The sequence below is a fragment of the Glycine soja genome, chromosome 9 (assembly GCF_004193775.1).
Source record: "Glycine soja cultivar W05 chromosome 9, ASM419377v2, whole genome shotgun sequence".
Lineage (NCBI taxonomy): Eukaryota > Viridiplantae > Streptophyta > Magnoliopsida > Fabales > Fabaceae > Glycine > Glycine soja.
In genome coordinates, this window is record NC_041010.1 from 39,410,486 (window position 1) to 39,428,495 (window position 18,010).

Below are 18,010 nucleotides of genomic sequence, written 5' to 3' on the forward strand. Positions count from 1 at the left end.
ATTTGTGGGATCGAATAATAAATTTATTCTTTTTAACACTTTAGATGCTTTAATCCTCAAAGTTAAAAATAATGTGAACAAGAGAACATAGTTTTGAGCTTTCTTTGATTTTGTAATCAAACAGTTTTATTTTTCTACTAATTATAGTTAAATGATTAATAGTTTCTTGCTCTACTGGAATGTCAAAGATTAACCAATAATTATTAATTAATATATACGTGATATTGATATGTGGTCAACCCTTCTCAATTAAACTCTTTACAAAAAGGAAATTTTTTTTTCTTAAAAAACCTTATCAATTAGAGTAATTAATTGATCAATGTATATAATATAGCTTATTATTACCAACATGCGGTGATTTTTTTAAAAGAAAAAACTAATTTATAAAAATATATATAAGAAAACGAAGATTAGAATATTGGCTCACCCATTATTAAGTGTATCAGTTTTTATTTTTTGTTCGCGTATCAGTTTATTTATTTTTCCGTTTGTTCCATTATTTTTTTGAACCAGCGTAACAAATAGCCCACATCTCATGGAAACCTTCCTGGTTTTTGTCTCATAAATACATATCTCTGTTCGAAATATTGGAAACCTTTGTCACTCTTTTTTTTTTTTTTGTTATACATTTTTTTGTTGCTTGATGTTCACGAGGCCCTTGTCACTCTTTTCTCGTAATATATAATGCTATTTTTTAGTTACATCTTCTTAAAAATGTTTTTTTCTTGGGTTATTTAGTTACTTTAAAATTTTATTTTATTTTATTTTTAATTTGTAAAATGAGATATTTAATAAGTATTTAGGTAACAATATATCTTTTTTTACAGAATGTAACAATGTATCTAAACACTTTAAAATTATGTAAGTATTTTTAACATGTATATTCAAAATGAAGTAGTTTATCAAAATTAAAAAACTTATGATATAAGCTCTTATTTAATAAAAATCTATTGAATAAGATATTAATCAAGTTGTTTATCCAAATAGACTTAACGTCTTTGCTATTATACCCCTAACAAAATGTCTTTGTTATTACATAATGTGAAATATCATAGTGTATTGTTATCAATTTGCCACTCAAATGCAACATAAAAATTAGTTGAAAAATTAATTAGAAGTTCAAAATTAGAAACTAAAAAATTAGTTTATTAAATTATAAATATTTGATAAAACTAATTGGTGAAGTGGTTAAAAAATATAAAATTACTAAAAAATAAAAATAAAAATTTATTTAAAAATGATAAATAGAAAAATTGATAAATATATTAAGGATAAAAAAATATATATAAAAAAAACTAAAAGTTAGTGTTTTAAAAAATACTACTTCAACTAACATTTAAAAAATGATAAAAGTTAAAAAAAAACTTATTTATCGAATAATCAAATTAGTTTTTCTTCTAATAAAAAACTAATTAAAACATCTGATCAAGCATGAACAGTCCGAGCCAAGAGTGAGGACTATTAAAAAAGAAACTGATATATAAGGTTAATAGTTTTTAAAGTTATAATTTTGTAACCAAAAAAGTTATTAATTTACATTCATGGTAGATTAATTAAGACTTGTTAAAAAGAAAGTTAGAAAGACACTCGACCAGAGAGTATATAATTTGCTTATGTGGTTAAATTATTGAAATTCAACAAGCTTGGTGACTCAATTTATTTAATTTTTTTCTCTTATAAATGTTTATGATTTTTTTAATCCAAAATAGACTCTAAATCTGCCTTTCAAAAAAAAAAAATAGACCCTAAATCTATCAGTTTACGCTCAAGGAGGAATCACAGCCCTCTGATCCCATCTATCCCCACTCATTTAAATTAGGTTTCAGCTATAAATTTTGTCCTTTCCCTAGCCCAAATCGTATATGGCCATAAGCACAACTAACATGGACAAATATAACTATAAATATAGAAAATCATTTTTTACATCGATTATAACTATAATTATTGTATAAAAATTTAGAAAAATAATTTTTTATATTATTTTATTATTAACATGATGATAAAATACATAAAAATTAAAAATTTGGATAGTAAAATTTGCAAAATGTTAAAAGTTTAATGATAAAATTTGTGGGGAAAAAACTTCACTAATAAAACCCAAGAAATTATAAAAGTTGGATGGTAAAATGTGTAAAAATAAAACTTGAGTAGTAAAATTCGTAAAATAATAAAAGTTTAGTGTTAAAATTTACAATTAAGTCAATATAATTATAGGGGACTCATGATTGATAGTTTATAATTTGAGACCACCATTTTGCCATTTTTTTAATTTAAAAACCATTTTAATCGACTATTATAATTTTAGAAACTAAATTAATTGATAATTTGCAATTTCATAAACAAGCTATTTTATTTCAGTAACTCTCATAAATTTTAAAATTACTTTTACTTTAATTCTTCTCAACCAAACAACCAAATAATTTTTATCTCTTCCTATTTTCTCTATTTCTTCTCTACTAAACATAACATTAATATCTTTCTCTTTTATGGCCGTCGAAAGCAAAAGGACAAGGTACTAGTAATATATATAACGTCGTATACTGTCAAATATAATATCCTCACGTAATATATATTTTAAAGTACATTTATCTATTCACAAAAAAAGTGCATTTATCTAAAACTGTTTTTGAATCCTTTGCTCATGACATTGGAAATTTTCTTCGTCTTGGGCATAATTAAGTTTGGTGGCTACAAGAAGTGAGATAATTCAGTTACTTATGCTATTCATCTAAGAGTAGGGTGGCATAGGCCGGTTTGGAAAGTTGCCTTAGACTGAGTCGAGTTCCTTCTACATTTTCTTCATTTTCCCCCCTTTCCAATGAACTTAGTGAAGTTATTCTAGTTCATCATGAATTAATTCCCAACTACGAATTAAGTAAATGGAGTAATAAAAAACAACCATGAGCTGGGGGAGAGGTGTTTTCTTTACCATATTATTAGTGTAAAATATTTGTAATTTTGTAACCATCAGTGTCTATTTAAAAATCTTATTAATTTCATCTTTAGTAAAATTTCTTATTTTAATTATGTTTTTTATTCACAAAATTTGAGTTTGATACTTAAGAAATTTGAACTTAATTTTACTCGACACAATGATACAAAGGAGGGGGTGTTTACCTTGAGTTAAGCCAACTAAATTGAAAAATGGACTGGATTTAATTAGTTATACACATAGCCTTAGTGTGTTACCGTATGCCAATCATGTGGGAATCTATATTTTTTTTTGTTGATATGGTGAAATAAGTAACTTTATAATAAAGATTCTTCTGTCTCCTCGATCTTTTCATATCATCAATATCATATGTATATCTTGTGGAAAATGTAGCCAGCTTCTATATCGCATATTGTCTCATTTACAATGTGCGATGCTATATGTTTGCATATTTTTCTTATAGCATTAATTTATAGGTTTGCATAGTAAAAAGAAATATGACAAAATTACTACTAATAATAATAGTAAATTGATGAATAAATAATGTGCATATTGTTGAATATTTCTCTCTCTTGCCATTGCCAATTCAAGAAGTTTAAGAAGCATTTATGATATCGATTCATTATTCAACTGAGACTGGTCCTTCCATGCTTATATTTAGTTTGTCAAGGTGTTGAAGGAAATAGGAATGTGATATTTCAGAATAAGAAAATAAAGTAAGAAATATACAATTTTGAATAGTCTATGCAAACTCAGTTTGGAACATGACGGTAAATAAATTCTATTATGGTGGAAGACGCGTGAAGTGAAGTGTAAATAGAGGGAGAGATCCACTCTGCTATAACTCATTGGATAAAATATGACCATAAGGGGAATAAAGTTCTTCCTATGAAATTTTAATAGTTACATTCTTAAAGACTTATTTTTTTACTTCATAGTTACATTCTTAAAGACTACGAGTGAAGTACAAATTCATTTATCATAAAATTAAAGAATATGTGTAATCCACCCATGCTTATTGTTTAACTTATTTTTCTTCTAAATATCTCTTATTTGATTGAATTTAGATATTTAATTATCCATTACGAAAAAAATAATTTAGATATTTATGAGATCCACCCGTGTGCAACACGTTTATGTATGTCTAGTTAACTATTATTTTCAAGTGTGAGGTACATTACATGTAAAATAGAATGGTTATGAAAAAATAAATTCTTTTTGGTACAATTTTTTTTACAAAAAAATTTATTAGGGAATGTGGGCAAAATTCCAGAAAAGTTAATGGACTAATAACAAAAAAAACTATCAAGAAATCCGACACTCGATCTCTAACAAAAACTTTAAAGTATTTTAGTTTGTAGACTTGCTTATTCATATCTAACATTAGACTTTTGTCCATAATTGTATTACAACGAAAATTATACCACAAAGAGAAAAGTAGAAACGTACGGAAGAATAAAATAAGAGGAAATAAGTCATGAATTGACAGTAATAAAAAAATATTGTAGAAAAAATATATTACAATAATTTATCAGATGAATAAGTAATTAAAAAAATGGGCCACAAGCAAGAGAAAATAAACAACCAGTTGTGCCTACAAAAAGCCTCACCAATAACATCTTCGGATAAGTCTTCGACCATATCATAGCTAAAAACTTAAGTCTTCGACCATATCATAGCTAAAAACTCCATTTTTTGTTAAAACAAAAGAGAAAGGATCAATAAGTCCAAGTAAAATTGAGTCCGATCTCTTTTTATAATAAAATTTCAAATAAAAGATTCTATTTAAAGTTGTCAATTAAATTCTTTAACAAAATTTAATAATTATTAAAGTTAATAAATACTTCTTATCAATATTAAGATAATTCAAAAACAGAGAAAAAAAAAAGCATATAATATATGGACATGTGCGTGAACAGAAGGTTGGGTAGGGAAACACGGAAGCAGGAAGGAAAAAGGGGGTGTTGGGTGAGAGATGCAAGTGGGGCCATTCATTCTCAAAACCACTGGCTCCTCTAATCTCTTACTCTCTTCTCATATAAATATAAATATATTAAAAAATTCAGTTAATAATATTTAATTTAAAAAAATTTCTTAAAATACTCTTTGAAGGTAGTAGTTATAAAATAAAAATAAATGCTTTAAGAAAAATAAAATTTTGTTAAATAAAAATTTATTTATGGATTAATAACATAAACCTTATATATGATTTTTGAAGTAGAGGGTTAAGTGTAACATAAATTCATTATCCATTTGTTACAAAATTGTGCATTTTTTTATTCTTAAGGCTGTATCCTTCTATTATTAACGTTGGAACATGTTTTTACTTTTGTTCTTTTCAGCCGTTTTCAAATCCTTGCTATACGAAGCTTGTGGTCGGATGGTGAACCCGGTTTTCGGCTCGACTAGGTTGCTCTCGACCGGGAATTGGCATTTATGTGAAGCCGCGGTCAAAGCCGTTCTAAATGGCACGCCGTTTCAGCAGGCTCCTTTGGGCGGCGCCGCAAGCCTGCAGCTCGAGGCTTGTGATATTCGCCACGTGGCAAAGAGTGATAAATCGTGCGACTCTAATACGCTTCACAAGGTGAAGTCTCGCACCACCAAGTTCAAGCGCCAAGCCGTGAAGTCCAGAGTAGAGTCAGTTGTGGCTGAGTTGGCTGAAAGCGAGTTAGGTGGTCATGGTTCAGTGAGTTGTGACACGGGATCTGGGGTGACTCGGATGAGTGAGAACAAATTCGTTGAAGGGGAAGCCGATAACGGCTCCGTGCAGAGTGTGGAGCCGGCTCTAGACAATGGTGGAGAAATAGAGCTTCAATTGACATTGGGGTGGGGTCCAGTGAAGAGACAAACGGCTTTGATGACGCCACGTGTAGGGCTTGATCTCTCTGGCTAGTTTGGTTCTTCTCATTTCCAAGTTGCATTGCAAAACAAACTGTTTAGTATGGCTTGTGTTAGCTAGGTGGTGAAATATGTTTTTTTATCCTCACCCCTTTTGCTTATATGATAATATTAATTGGATTTTTCACATGTACATTTTGAAGATTATAAAAGCATTTTTTTTATAAAACTACAAATTGGTCATTTGGCAGTTGACGCCACTATGGCCTTTTTAATCTCAAGGACTGAAATCTTGCGCTTCTTTCTCGTATCTTGTGGGACTTTCATTGTAAGAAAGATTCTCTATGGGTTCGGTGGGTTCACCATTACTATTTCAGAGGGAGCGATGTGTGGAATTACAATACTTCTTCATCAGATTCAGTTTTGATAAAGAAAATCATTCAAATAAGGGACTTTATTATCTCTAAAGAGCTAAGTACGGAAGAGGTCAAAAAAAGGATTCAATCTTGGAGTACCAATGAACAATTGCTTGTTGGCAAAGTCTATGAATACGTTAGAGGTGTCAAACCTACTGTTAGTTGGTGTTCTGTTATATGGAACCCAGCAATCCCCCCTAAGATGTCTTTCGTTTTGTGACTTGCTAAAAGGAATCGGCTGCTTACTCTTGACAAAGTTGCTTTTTTGAATAAGGGTTCCCTCTGTCCTTTATGTTCAAATGAGCTTGAGTCAAATGCTCATTTGTTCTTTTCTTGCAGGAAATCTCTCCAAGTTTGGGCTCACATTCGTGATTTGGCTCCTTTCCGCAGGCGTTTCACTTCTTTACAACGCATTACTGACTCTTTAATTAGGGGCAGATCCACATCAAGTGTTCAAGAAAAATTACGTTGTCTGGCTATAGCAATTACAGTCTACTGCATTTGGCTGTCTAGGAACAAGCTGATTTTTGAAGATTTTTAATTTTCTGTAATAGAGGTTATTAGCAAGATTAAGTTTCTTATGTATAGACAATCGCATCTGTTGTATTTGTTTTAGCATCTTGATATAGGTCTTCTTGTATTAGGGAGACTTTTGATTTTCTTTAACTGCAGGGTATGCCCCGTTTATTATTGTATCATTTTGAGTTTAATATAATTTACATTTTTTTCCAAAAAAAAAAAGAATGATATTATTTAATAAACATAAGAATATTGGAATATGGCGATATTTGAATAACAGACAATCGTCAATGCTAAAAACTAATCAATTAATTGTGTAAAAAAAGCAATTAATTAATTAAGCTTTTCCAATTCAACCAAAGTTATATGGCTGCAAACTAAAAGGTAATAACTCAACCTAGAATAGAGTTGATTTGATGACAAAGAAATTAAACGAAATCATCCTTCCCCATGTGATGTTTAGTATGGTTAGGAACGGAGTAACTGTTCTATTGTAAAGTGCAATGTTGAAGCAACTTTTCATTCAGAAACTAATCCTACATCATAAGCAATTTGTTATTGGTACACATCATATAAATTAAACATTGTACCGCACAAAGAATATTGCAATTCATAATTTTAAAACAATAAATTATATAACTACCCCAACCTAAAAATTGTAGACCGCAATTATGATTTGAAAAAAAAAATAAGCAATTAAAATTATATTTTGGCTTAAATATTTATAGTACTATTTTATTATTATTTTATCTTTTAAAATATTATAATCACATGGTAATATTATATATATATATATATTATGATAATTAGATAATACCTTTTTTTTTGTTACCATGTGATTAATTATTACATATATTATATTTAACAGAAAGAAAAGAGTAAGGAAATAGAAAAAAAAATCAATTGTAATCCTAAATAAAATAAAATAAAAATCAATTGTGCACTTGTAAAATGGAGACAAAGCATATTGAGGAAATTATTGGACACAAGCTTACTCTTGAGTCTTGAGTAGGAGGCCTAGACAAAAGAATCTGGTGTCAAAATCTAGTCCAACAACTAATCTGACCCAATCTATTCTAATTGTTTTTAATGGATTAGATTTTTTACTACATCCATAATTTACACTCATTTATAAATCTGAAATCCACTTTCTTTTTTCATATAGTTTTTAAGTGGAAAATCCAAAGTCCATATTTGGATTCGAATTTGTTCGAAAGCCCATTGGTCGGACATCGTCTTCACTCTCTCAATCACTATTCCATCGAGGCATCTACCCATCGTTCTTTGCTTTCTCAATCCCTCCCAATCAATTGCTGAAAGTTTGAATTGCTCAAATCATAGTTGCAAATCTCTAAAGAATCGTACTTTCTCAATTGCTCTCATCTCAATCGGTAAAATTGTCATTCCTTGTATCTTCTATCATTCACACGTGTTTTGTAATTTCTTGAAATGAGTTCTTTTCACCAGTACTTTTTTTTTTTATATGCCTTTGTTTTGTTGCTCCAAACCTATTCGATGAAATTCCTTAATGGGATTTTTGATTTAGGAATTAATATAGCCTCTATGATTTGGTTCAGGTGAAACTAAAATAGAACATGGTTAATTGAGAATCAAATTCCACCTGTAATGAGAGTGTAATTTGCCAATAAAAAACAAGTTTCAGATCGAGTTAAGGCTTTTTACTGTCCTAGTTAAGGTTTTGCCATGAAAACAACTAGCTAGCTAGCTCCAAGTTAAGATTAGATTAATCACACATACTTGAAAATAAGATGGCATGCATATTGCATCGTGTACATTATTTCTGCACCATTAGGATATGGAATGTCAAGGTTCAGACTTTGATCATTTGTTAGCAATATAGCATGCATAATAATGTCAAGGTAGGACATTAATTAGCATGTGTTAGGAGTGCAAGCAACCAATTAAGATAGAGAAGATTACAAGAGTAGAGGATAAGATATCTTCCTAAAAGAGACTAAAAGCAAGTGTCATAAGAAAATAATTCATCATAGTAGAGCTCACCAGTCTCTTGGCATATTGCTTGTTTAATAATAGGATCCCTAAAGAAGATGAAGTGTACATGAGGAGAAAATGGAGGATAATCCATTAACTAACTGTTGAATTGGCAATAAGGAGGGTAGGGAGAGAGAAATTTGGTTTTAGTGGGTGTAAGGCTAAGTAATGATGGTAAGGGATAGACTGGAATTGGCTAGGACCTCAAGGAGAGACTTGGCACTCTCTAATTGCCTAGTCTATTTTTCTTCCATGTTATGTATTTTTGTGTTTATCTTTTATTAAGTTTACATTATTTTGAAACTTGACCATGATGATAAAGATTGCAAGTTGAACTACAAAAGGATTATTTATATAAGCTTTTTTTTTTTTTTGCGGAATTCCCAATACAAATTTCTTACCTGTGCATAATCTAAATGCAACCATACAGATGTCATCCAACTTTTCAATCTTAAACACTGAGGTTTCTACTTCACCAGCTGTCACTAGTTCGACAGTTGTGAGAACCCCTCACCATAATGGAAGAAGAAATAGATCAAAAGCTTGGAATCATTTCAATCAACTAGAGCCAAAGTCAGATAAGAGGGCTCAAAGCAAGTATTATGATGTCATGATTAACTATGAGAATGGAACAAGTTCAATGCTTGGTCATGTCTTTAGATATCTGAATAACCCTAACAAAGAAGCAATCAAGAGGAAAAAAACAATTGCATCCTCAACTAATGACAGGATTATTAGCTCTTCATCGTACGACAAGTTTGACAAAGATTTGTGTGAAGTGGAAATGGTAAAGTTGTTTGTTGAAACTGAACTTCCTTTTCAATTGGTAGAGCATCCAGTTTTTAGGAGGTATTCGTATACTTTACAGTAAAAATTTGATATCTGATCATATTATACCTTTTCCCGTAAAACTGTAATACTGTGGAATACAATGAAGGAAAAGTTAAAGTATTTTCTTTTGCAACATTGTCGAAGAGTTTGTCTTACTAGTGATGTGTGGACATCACCTCAAAATGTAAGCTACATGTGTGTGACAACTCACTTCATAGATAATGATTGGAATTTGCTCAAAAAGATTTTGAATTTTTGCCAAGTAAGAAGTCATACGGGAGAGGCCATGGCAAAATTTGTTGAGTTGTGCTTGAATGAATGGAGGTTGAATCACGTTCTGAGCTTGACAGTTGATAATGCTTCAGCAAATGACACAGGAATTCAACTCTTGAAGAAAAAACTATTGTGTTGGAATAACTTAGTTTTGAAAATGAAAGAATATTCATATGTGTTGTTGAGCACATATCTTGAACTTGATTGTGAATAGTGGGCTTAAAGATATTGACAACTTTGTTTTAAGAATCTGTGTTGCAGTGGAATATATAAGATCATCTCCTTCTAGACTTATGAGCTTCAAAGAATGCGTTGAACGGAAAAACATTGAATATAAGGGTCACATTTGCTTGGATGTTGAAACAAGGTAGAATTCCACCTATTTGATGTTAGATGTTGCTTTAAAGCATAGGAAGACATTTCGGGAGTTTGAGTTTCATGATAGAAAATATGCTAATGAGTTAGGAAAAGGGATAGGTCTGCCTTCCTATGAAGATTGGGAATATGTTGAGGCTATTCTATCCATCCTTCTTGAGCATTTTCTATGAAGTCACTTTGCGCATCTCAGGTACCTCTTATGTTACTAGTAACACGTACATGTTAGAGGTGGTGGGTATTTGGCATGGGATTAACGATTTGCTTAACTACAACATTGAAGATAGTGCTACACATAAGATGACTAAAAATATGAAAGAAAAATATTAGAAATATTGAGGTGATCATAACAAGTTGAGCATGTTGTTGCTAATTGTTGTTGTGTTAGATCCGATGTCTAAAGTAAAATATATGAATTGGGCAATTGATCAATTTTTTTATGTGAACAAAGCAAATAGGTCTAAGTCAAGGCTAAAGTCTTCTTTGAAATCATTGTTTAATGAATATAATGGTCATAAAGGGGGGACTCAAGATGATACACAACAAGCACATGTAAATGTACCTTGTTACAAGAAAAATTATATGGTTGGAATCTATATTTGCAAACATTAGGGCTAACCTCATCAAACAAATCTGAGCTTCAAAAGTATTTAGATGAAGGGGTTGATACAAGTGCAAATATGAATATTCTTGATTGGTGGAAAGTTAATTCAGGTTGATTTCCAATCCTTTCAAACATAGCTCATGAGCTATTAGCTATGCCTGTTTCTACAATAGCATCTAAGTTTGCATTTAGCACAGGTGGAAGGGTGCCTGATCTGTTTCGTAGTTCTTTATCACATGAAAATGTGGAGGCCCTTATCTGTACACAAGATTGGCTCAAAGATACACCTTCAACATAATTGTTAGACTTCAATTTAGAAGAGTTTCAAAGTTTTGACAAAGGAATATTGTTTTCCAATTTTGTAGTAATATTATAATTAAATTATTTATTGAGTAATAGAAAGTTTTATGTTTTTCTATAAAGTTGGTTTCTCTGCAAGGTGTTGTTGGTTCAACTACTATTTCTCTTGAAAAGTAGTGTTTGAGATTAGTACTAATTCCTGCACTCTGCAACTGGCAAAGTACTTTAATGTTACACTTTGCATGTGAATTCTGTTTTGTTTTGTTTTTTATTTTTGTGTATAAATTGTTGATTTTGGTTTTGGGCATAGGTAGCGTTGAGGTTGGTGAAAGACAAGCGTTATATTGTTGGTTGCGTAGGATACATATGAGTGAAGCTGATGGGCCATTTGATGGATGGATGGACTCTTGGATTTCAATGTTGCTTTTAAAATTTAATAAATATAGTTTCAGTATTTTTTTTATGGAATAATACTATGAACAATGAGGATTAGATGGATGAATTGTTCCAAATCACATTTGGTTTGATTTATTACTTCAAGGATACGTAGTTGTTATTGTGCTTCAACCTTCAGACTTCAAATTGTTTGTTGTTTTGAGAGTTTATATTACATTTTATTTTAATAATTTGAGTATGATTATGATAGAATTTTGTAAAGTTTAAGTGTATGATTAATTCTTTTCAGTGATCTTTTAATTAACACATTTAATATTTGAAGTAATTATTATAAGTTCAAAATTTTTACTTTTCAGTGTTTAATTACTATTTTTTTAAAGAAAATACTTATAACATTTAAGTAAATATAAATTGGATACATAGATGTAGAGCTGTCAAAATGGGCCAGCTCGGCTCACGTGGGTTGGTCCGCAACGGGTTAAGCTAAAAGTGGGCTAGCCTAGCTCGGCCCACTATTGTGTGAGCTAACAAAATGCCAGTCCGGCCCGGCCCACCACAGGTTGGTGGATTATGTAGGCTGGCCCACTTTTCTGCCTTTTTTTTGTAAAAATAAAATAAAATTATTCCAAACAACTTAAAATAAAATTCAATATAAAAATCAAACTAAATCAAATCCAAACATACAATATTAAAGTTATTGAAGTCTTCAAAATAAACATTCAACATTAAGATAATTGAAATTTAAATATCATAAAAAATAAACTTCTAAACTATTGAGATTAAATATTAGAGTCATGTACTGTGAAATCCATAACAACTTCGTCTTCTTTCTCAACATCACCATTAATCTCATCTACAAAGACAAAAAAAAATAAACAATATCATTAATAAGTCAAATAAATAAAACAACACACATTATTGTTATGATTATTTTAAGAACAATTATTGTTATGCTTTTACCCATTATTTCATATCGATTATGTGAGTGAAAAATTATATAAATGTGAAATTTACTCACATTATTTTAAGAACAATTATCATGATTATATGCTATAAAATTATACTCATATCTTTGATGATTTCAAAGTTAAGTTAATTATTTTATATTTTACTCTTTTTACTTTTCTAAATATTAATAAATATAAAATATACAGGTTATAAAAAAAATATGATAAGTTACTTTAATAAATCATAATATTTGATATATTTTATTTTACGATGATAATCCCATGAAAAGATTGATCATCAATGTGTTTAATTTTAAAAGATATTCATAATACTTACAAATTTCATTTATAATGAATTATTTATAATAAATTATAAAATAATAAGAAATTTATTTTATAAATATTTTATAATGCAAAAGTTTAATGAATTTAAATTTAAATAATTATAAATTTATATTTACTATTTTCTTTTTTAATTTATACACATAAAGAGCAAATCATGAAAATTTTCAATAGGCTTAAATATGTTTGAAGATAATACCTGCTTAATTAAAAATATAATTAATTTTTTTACTTGATTTTAATGTAATCATATTTAACATGATACTAAATATTTAGAAAAAGATAAATTTATTATATATATATATATATATATATATATATTAAATAATATTAATTACAAATTAAAAAATGTATAATTTAATCAAACATGTGTCTCACACATGTATACATTTGATTTGATTTATTAATTTAAGGATATGTAGTTGTTATTGTGCTTCACCCTTTAGACTTCAAATTGTTTGTTGTTTTGAGAGTTTATATTATATTTTATTTTAATAATTTGAGTATAATTATGATAGAACTTTGTGAAGTTCGAGTGTATGATTAATTTTTTTTAGTGACCTTTTAATTAACACATTTAATATTTGAAGTAATTATTATAAGTTCAAGTGGATAGATGTTAAATTTTTACTTATAACATTTAAGTAAATATAAATTGGATAGATAGATGTTCAATCCATGCCCCCTAGAAGTCTGGAGCCCTAATGTAACGAAAAATGTTTATTGGGCCAATGACAGGCCCAGACAGGAAAGAAGGGGAAAAACCAAGCGAAGTGAACAAACAAACTCAATCAGAAGAAGAAGCAGGCGAGTTGAGAGAGAATGGGAAGGAAGAAGGGGTATGTTGAGTTCGAGGAGTCGCCGCCGGACGATTTCGATCCGGCGCATCCGTACAAGGACCCGGTGGCGATGCTGGAGATGAGGGAGCACATCGTGAGGGAGAAGTGGATCCAAATCGAGAAGGCCAAGATCATTAGGGAGAAGCTCCGATGGTGCTACCGCATCGAAGGCGTCAACCACCTCCAGAAGTGCCGCCACCTCGTCAACCAGTATCTCGAGTCCACCCGCGGCATCGGTTGGGGCAAGGACGGTCGTCATCCTTCTCTCCACGGTCATCACTCTCACTCACTCACCCTTCTCTCTTCCAATTTCAATCTGCTAGGATTTTCGGAATTCTCAATTGTGTTAATCTTCTATGTCTGTTGATGGTTTTGTGATGATTGCTTGTTCCTTGTTTAATTTTCTCAAACAGCTCCCAAGGTTGAGCCGGTTGAATCTGATTGATTGTCCTGTGGATAAATAAATAAAAAAGAAGGTAATTTGAATCATCATTTGATTTTCTATGCTTTTCTCTAATTTTTATATGAATGGTTGTTAAATGAATCCGTCGTGTGTTATTCGTGTTTGGAGATGTTTGGGGTTTCGACAAGTTTTAGTTGAATGCCTAGGATTGAGTTATTCATGTTTAGGGTTTTGGCAAGTTTTATATTAGCTGGATTGGGAATGGCTATGAGATCATAGATGGAGTTAGTTTTTAATTGAATGCTACTGGAAAATAAATGGACAATACTGACTAGAAATCTATTTATGTTGCTGCTTGCTTTCCATGCTTCTTATGTCTCTAGAATTTGTGTTCCTTGTTCAAAAATTTGGATACCTGGCAAGTTGTTGTAGGGCATCCTAAACTTTGCTGGAGGAAGTTAAAAATCTGCAGTATTAACTATTTTTTACTATGCATAGCAGATAATAAAGGGCTAAATTAAGTTAATTAACAGCTTTCTACAGGATCATCACTTGATTGTTGTCACTTTAAACTTCTTGGTACAGACAGATCCTCTGACTGATGCAGATGACTAGTGTGACTGTAATAAGGAAAATTGCTCTTATAAGTAAATTTAAGGAAGCGATAGTACACTTTTGTTACTTGAAACCCTAAATAAGAAGACTCATTGGATTGTTGTTAAATTGGTAGGAACTAATCGTTGGAGTTATTTGATGTATTTGGTCAGGAACATTTGTTTAGTTAATTTGATATCGTAGGGTGAGTTATTGGTCAAAGACTAGTGCACAGATACATATTTGATAAAATTGGAATCTTAATTTGTAATATCTTGTACATTTCTGTTTGTTGTAAACTTGTAATATTCTTTGTTTTAAAAGATTATTTTATTGACACAATGATTTTGCATCTGTGAATGAAAATAAGTCTTCTTCCTTTTGCAGGGAAGACTGTTTATCCAACTGATCATATTGCTAAATCGGAAACTGGGTTGGAGGAGTGCTTATTTTGCAGTTATTGTGTTCATGTTGTTTTTATTTAGTTGAACTTTCTGCAAACTACAACTGTATTTTGACTTAGCCTCGGCTATTTTTCCTTGGCTTATTAGTCTTATTTTTGCTTGTTACCATTTAAATGTAAACAAGTATGGAAATGCTATGAGTACATCACAATCAGATTATGAAATAAGTTTATTTCGTCCTCCATGTTATGATAAATGCTACATTAATAATAAGACTCTTTGAAACTCAAATACCATACATCGATTTGTTAATCATGAAATTTCACCGTCATGTTGAATTTTCAGCTATTACAATGATGGTGTTACCGTTGCATATCTATGAATACAGGGGAAACTGCTGGAAGACTTGGTAGAGGACCATTTTAAGCGATAATCAGTGGTGGTCTTGAAATTAAAGATTGGGTCGGTAGAAAAATGAATTACATTCAAGTGAATTCCCATGTCTCCTCTCAACAGTTTTTTGTGCACATTCTATATTGATCATTGAATGGTGATATAAAAGGTCAATAAAGGAAAGTTACACCTGCCTCACGTATGTTCACACTTTTATCATCGAGTTTTACTTGATATTAGTTAGACTTCCCTTACAATTCAATGGCAAGTGAAAGAAACATAACAACTATAATAAAAAGAAACAACAGAGTATCTGGAAATGTTTCATTTTCAATTTGATGCAATAAAATAACAGAATACAGTGTACATGCTTAGATTAGCTTCTTTTGTATATGAAAGTAGTAATAACTTTTAATCAGGCATTATTGACAGATTTTTAATTTAATAAACAAGTGACTTGTTTTTTTTAATAAAATAATCAAAACCAAAGATGCTACAAGTGTTTTGTCATTCTTATAACAGTAGAGTAAAATACTTAAAACCCTAAATAAGAAGACTCATTGGTGGCAGTCAAAACCACTGCACCACCTGTCACCATTATTTGTTGATAGACTGCTAGTTCTGGAGCTGAAAGATCTGTCTATTGGTCAAAGATTTCGTAACAATGTAAATACTTGATGCTGTGTTGTTGGCAGAGCCAGTTAGCTTATCATGCACATGTTAAAGAAGAAAGTATGAGATGATAAAACAATGAGAAAACAAACCTGTTAAAGTGCTTGAAACAGTTGGAAGAGGAGGCTGTAACAAAGGTGTCATGGATCCTTGGTGAATGAAAACATGGTCTGCACTGCAAGCAAAGGAAAAAAGTAAAAAGAGCTGAAATTTGGAGCTCCCTTCAATCCAATGGTAGGGCTAAGAAGGCGGGTGGAGTTGCTCTCACACCATGCACATGGCCAAACTTAACATTTCAAAATAATCCCAATGCAAGATCTTTTTCTGATCACAAACATTAAGGGTAGCCAAATGCATGAGATGACAGCTCTTGCCACTCCTCAGCCCTCCTTATTGGATTGAAAGGAGCTCCTCTTTGCCTTTTAGTTAGTCCTCCCTATATATATACATATATGTACTTCACCCCCCTCATTCCTTATCATTTTCTCATTTCAAGTAGAACGAAACTTATAAACATAAATGGTCCACTCCCTCCTTGCTCCTTAAATACTACTGAAAAAAGGTGGTTATTTACCCTCCTACTTGCATTCTCAACAATGGCTCATGGACCATGCTTTCTACTTTCTCCACCACCAGTTTTGTCCCCCTCCATGAAGCAGCACATGTATATATATACACAAACATTTGAACACCAGCAAGGAAAAGGAAAGTCATGTCAGCATTTAGAGCAAAAAGTCCAAATTAAATTTGTTGCAAATTAAAAAATTAAAAGATCAAACATAGGTGTAAAATTTTCTTAAACCAGCAACAATCACGCATCATAAACGAAATTAATCTTTAATCTATTGGATTAAAAGATATTCATGGTGTCTAATCCATAAAAAAAACATAAGTGTACTTTTTTACAGGTACTTTAAATGTTGTCTTTAGTCTTTACCATGTAAAATTTTAATTTTAAGGACAAAACTTATATGCAATATATTGGTGTTGTTCTCCCATTAAACTTTTTGGTAATTTATGCTTAAGCTTTAATGCAAACTTTTATTCTCTTTTGTCCTATTTATAAAACTCAATTACTCAGTTCATCGGAATTAAAAAAAAGTGATTAATATAGTTATAATGTTAAAAGGGGTGTTTGTAAAGACTTCTCTTTTGTAAAAATTAAATTGTATGTGTGTGCGTATATTAATATTCCAGAAATTATATAGTACAGAACCAGATAAGTCCGAAATCCATAGCCACGGTAAACAAATTCAGCAATGACTGCAGGATTCCCACGAGATCACTGAACACTGATGCACAAAGAGAAAAGTATGTATTGCCATTTTCCTTTCCTTTCTCAACTCACAACATAAAATGACAACGGACAAGCAAGCAAACAGTTGAAGAACTGCATGCACGATGCTGCAACGTCCAAAACCAAAAGGGTACGTAGTTCCTCTTCAACAAGAAAACTCATTCTCTATCCAATTCTAAAGCCACGCTTCTTGTGACATGACATTATGGTTGAGTTCCGAGGTAGCTTGACCTTTGAATTTTAGTATTTGTCCACCTCCAATAACCTCGGATTCGGATTCCCCTATCAGATCAGTCTTGTCATCTTCCTGCTTCTTGCCATTTCATCATTCAATATTTTATGTGCCTATTCATTACATTTTGCACAATTAATATACATAGAGCTAGAGAAAGGCTTGTTGGAGTATACATATCAAGTAAGAGGACTGTTTATATGATGAAAATAATAAATTTATTCACATGATATAGCATCATTGGTATATAATCTTCTTGTCATTCATATTCTAACAAAGTTAATCATTAATATTTATTGATAAAAAATTATTGCTAGATAGCAAATTTTAATAATACTTAAGATATTAGTCATTGACTATTACCCGAGAAATACCCAAGTTCACCAAGAA

The 18,010-nt window shown here is 30.8% G+C and overlaps 2 protein-coding genes and 1 long non-coding RNA gene across 3 annotated transcripts; all 3 read left to right on the plus strand.

Annotated features, from left to right (window-relative positions):
* Positions 1-5,249: 5,249 nt before the first annotated feature.
* LOC114368485 (LOB domain-containing protein 41-like) lies at positions 5,250-5,844 on the plus strand. Its single transcript, XM_028325736.1, has one exon. The coding sequence runs from the start codon at positions 5,250-5,252 to the stop codon at positions 5,823-5,825; it is 576 nt and encodes a 191-aa protein (XP_028181537.1). The 3' UTR covers positions 5,826-5,844.
* A 1,994-nt stretch (positions 5,845-7,838) lies between these two features.
* On the plus strand, positions 7,839-11,727 carry LOC114367553. The gene is made up of 2 exons (XR_003657238.1): positions 7,839-8,096; positions 11,412-11,727. It is a non-coding gene; the product is annotated as an uncharacterized LOC114367553 (long non-coding RNA).
* A 1,811-nt stretch (positions 11,728-13,538) lies between these two features.
* LOC114425099 (NADH dehydrogenase [ubiquinone] 1 beta subcomplex subunit 10-B-like) lies at positions 13,539-15,275 on the plus strand. Its single transcript, XM_028391861.1, has 3 exons — positions 13,539-13,897; positions 14,039-14,101; positions 15,010-15,275. Exons 1-2 carry the CDS (start codon positions 13,609-13,611, stop codon positions 14,068-14,070), a joined length of 321 nt encoding a protein of 106 aa, XP_028247662.1. The 5' UTR covers positions 13,539-13,608; the 3' UTR covers positions 14,071-14,101; positions 15,010-15,275.
* Positions 15,276-18,010: the final 2,735 nt, after the last annotated feature.

Coding starts and splice junctions, on each gene's coding strand:
- LOC114368485 (XM_028325736.1), top strand. CDS start 5,250: ATGTTTTTACTTTTGTTCTTTTCAGCCGTTTTCAAATCCTTGCTATAC.
- LOC114425099 (XM_028391861.1), top strand. CDS start 13,609: ATGGGAAGGAAGAAGGGGTATGTTGAGTTCGAGGAGTCGCCGCCGGAC. Junction 13,898..14,038: donor TCGTCATCCTTCTCTCCACG/GTCATCACTCTC, acceptor TTTCTCAAACAG/CTCCCAAGGTTGAGCCGGTT.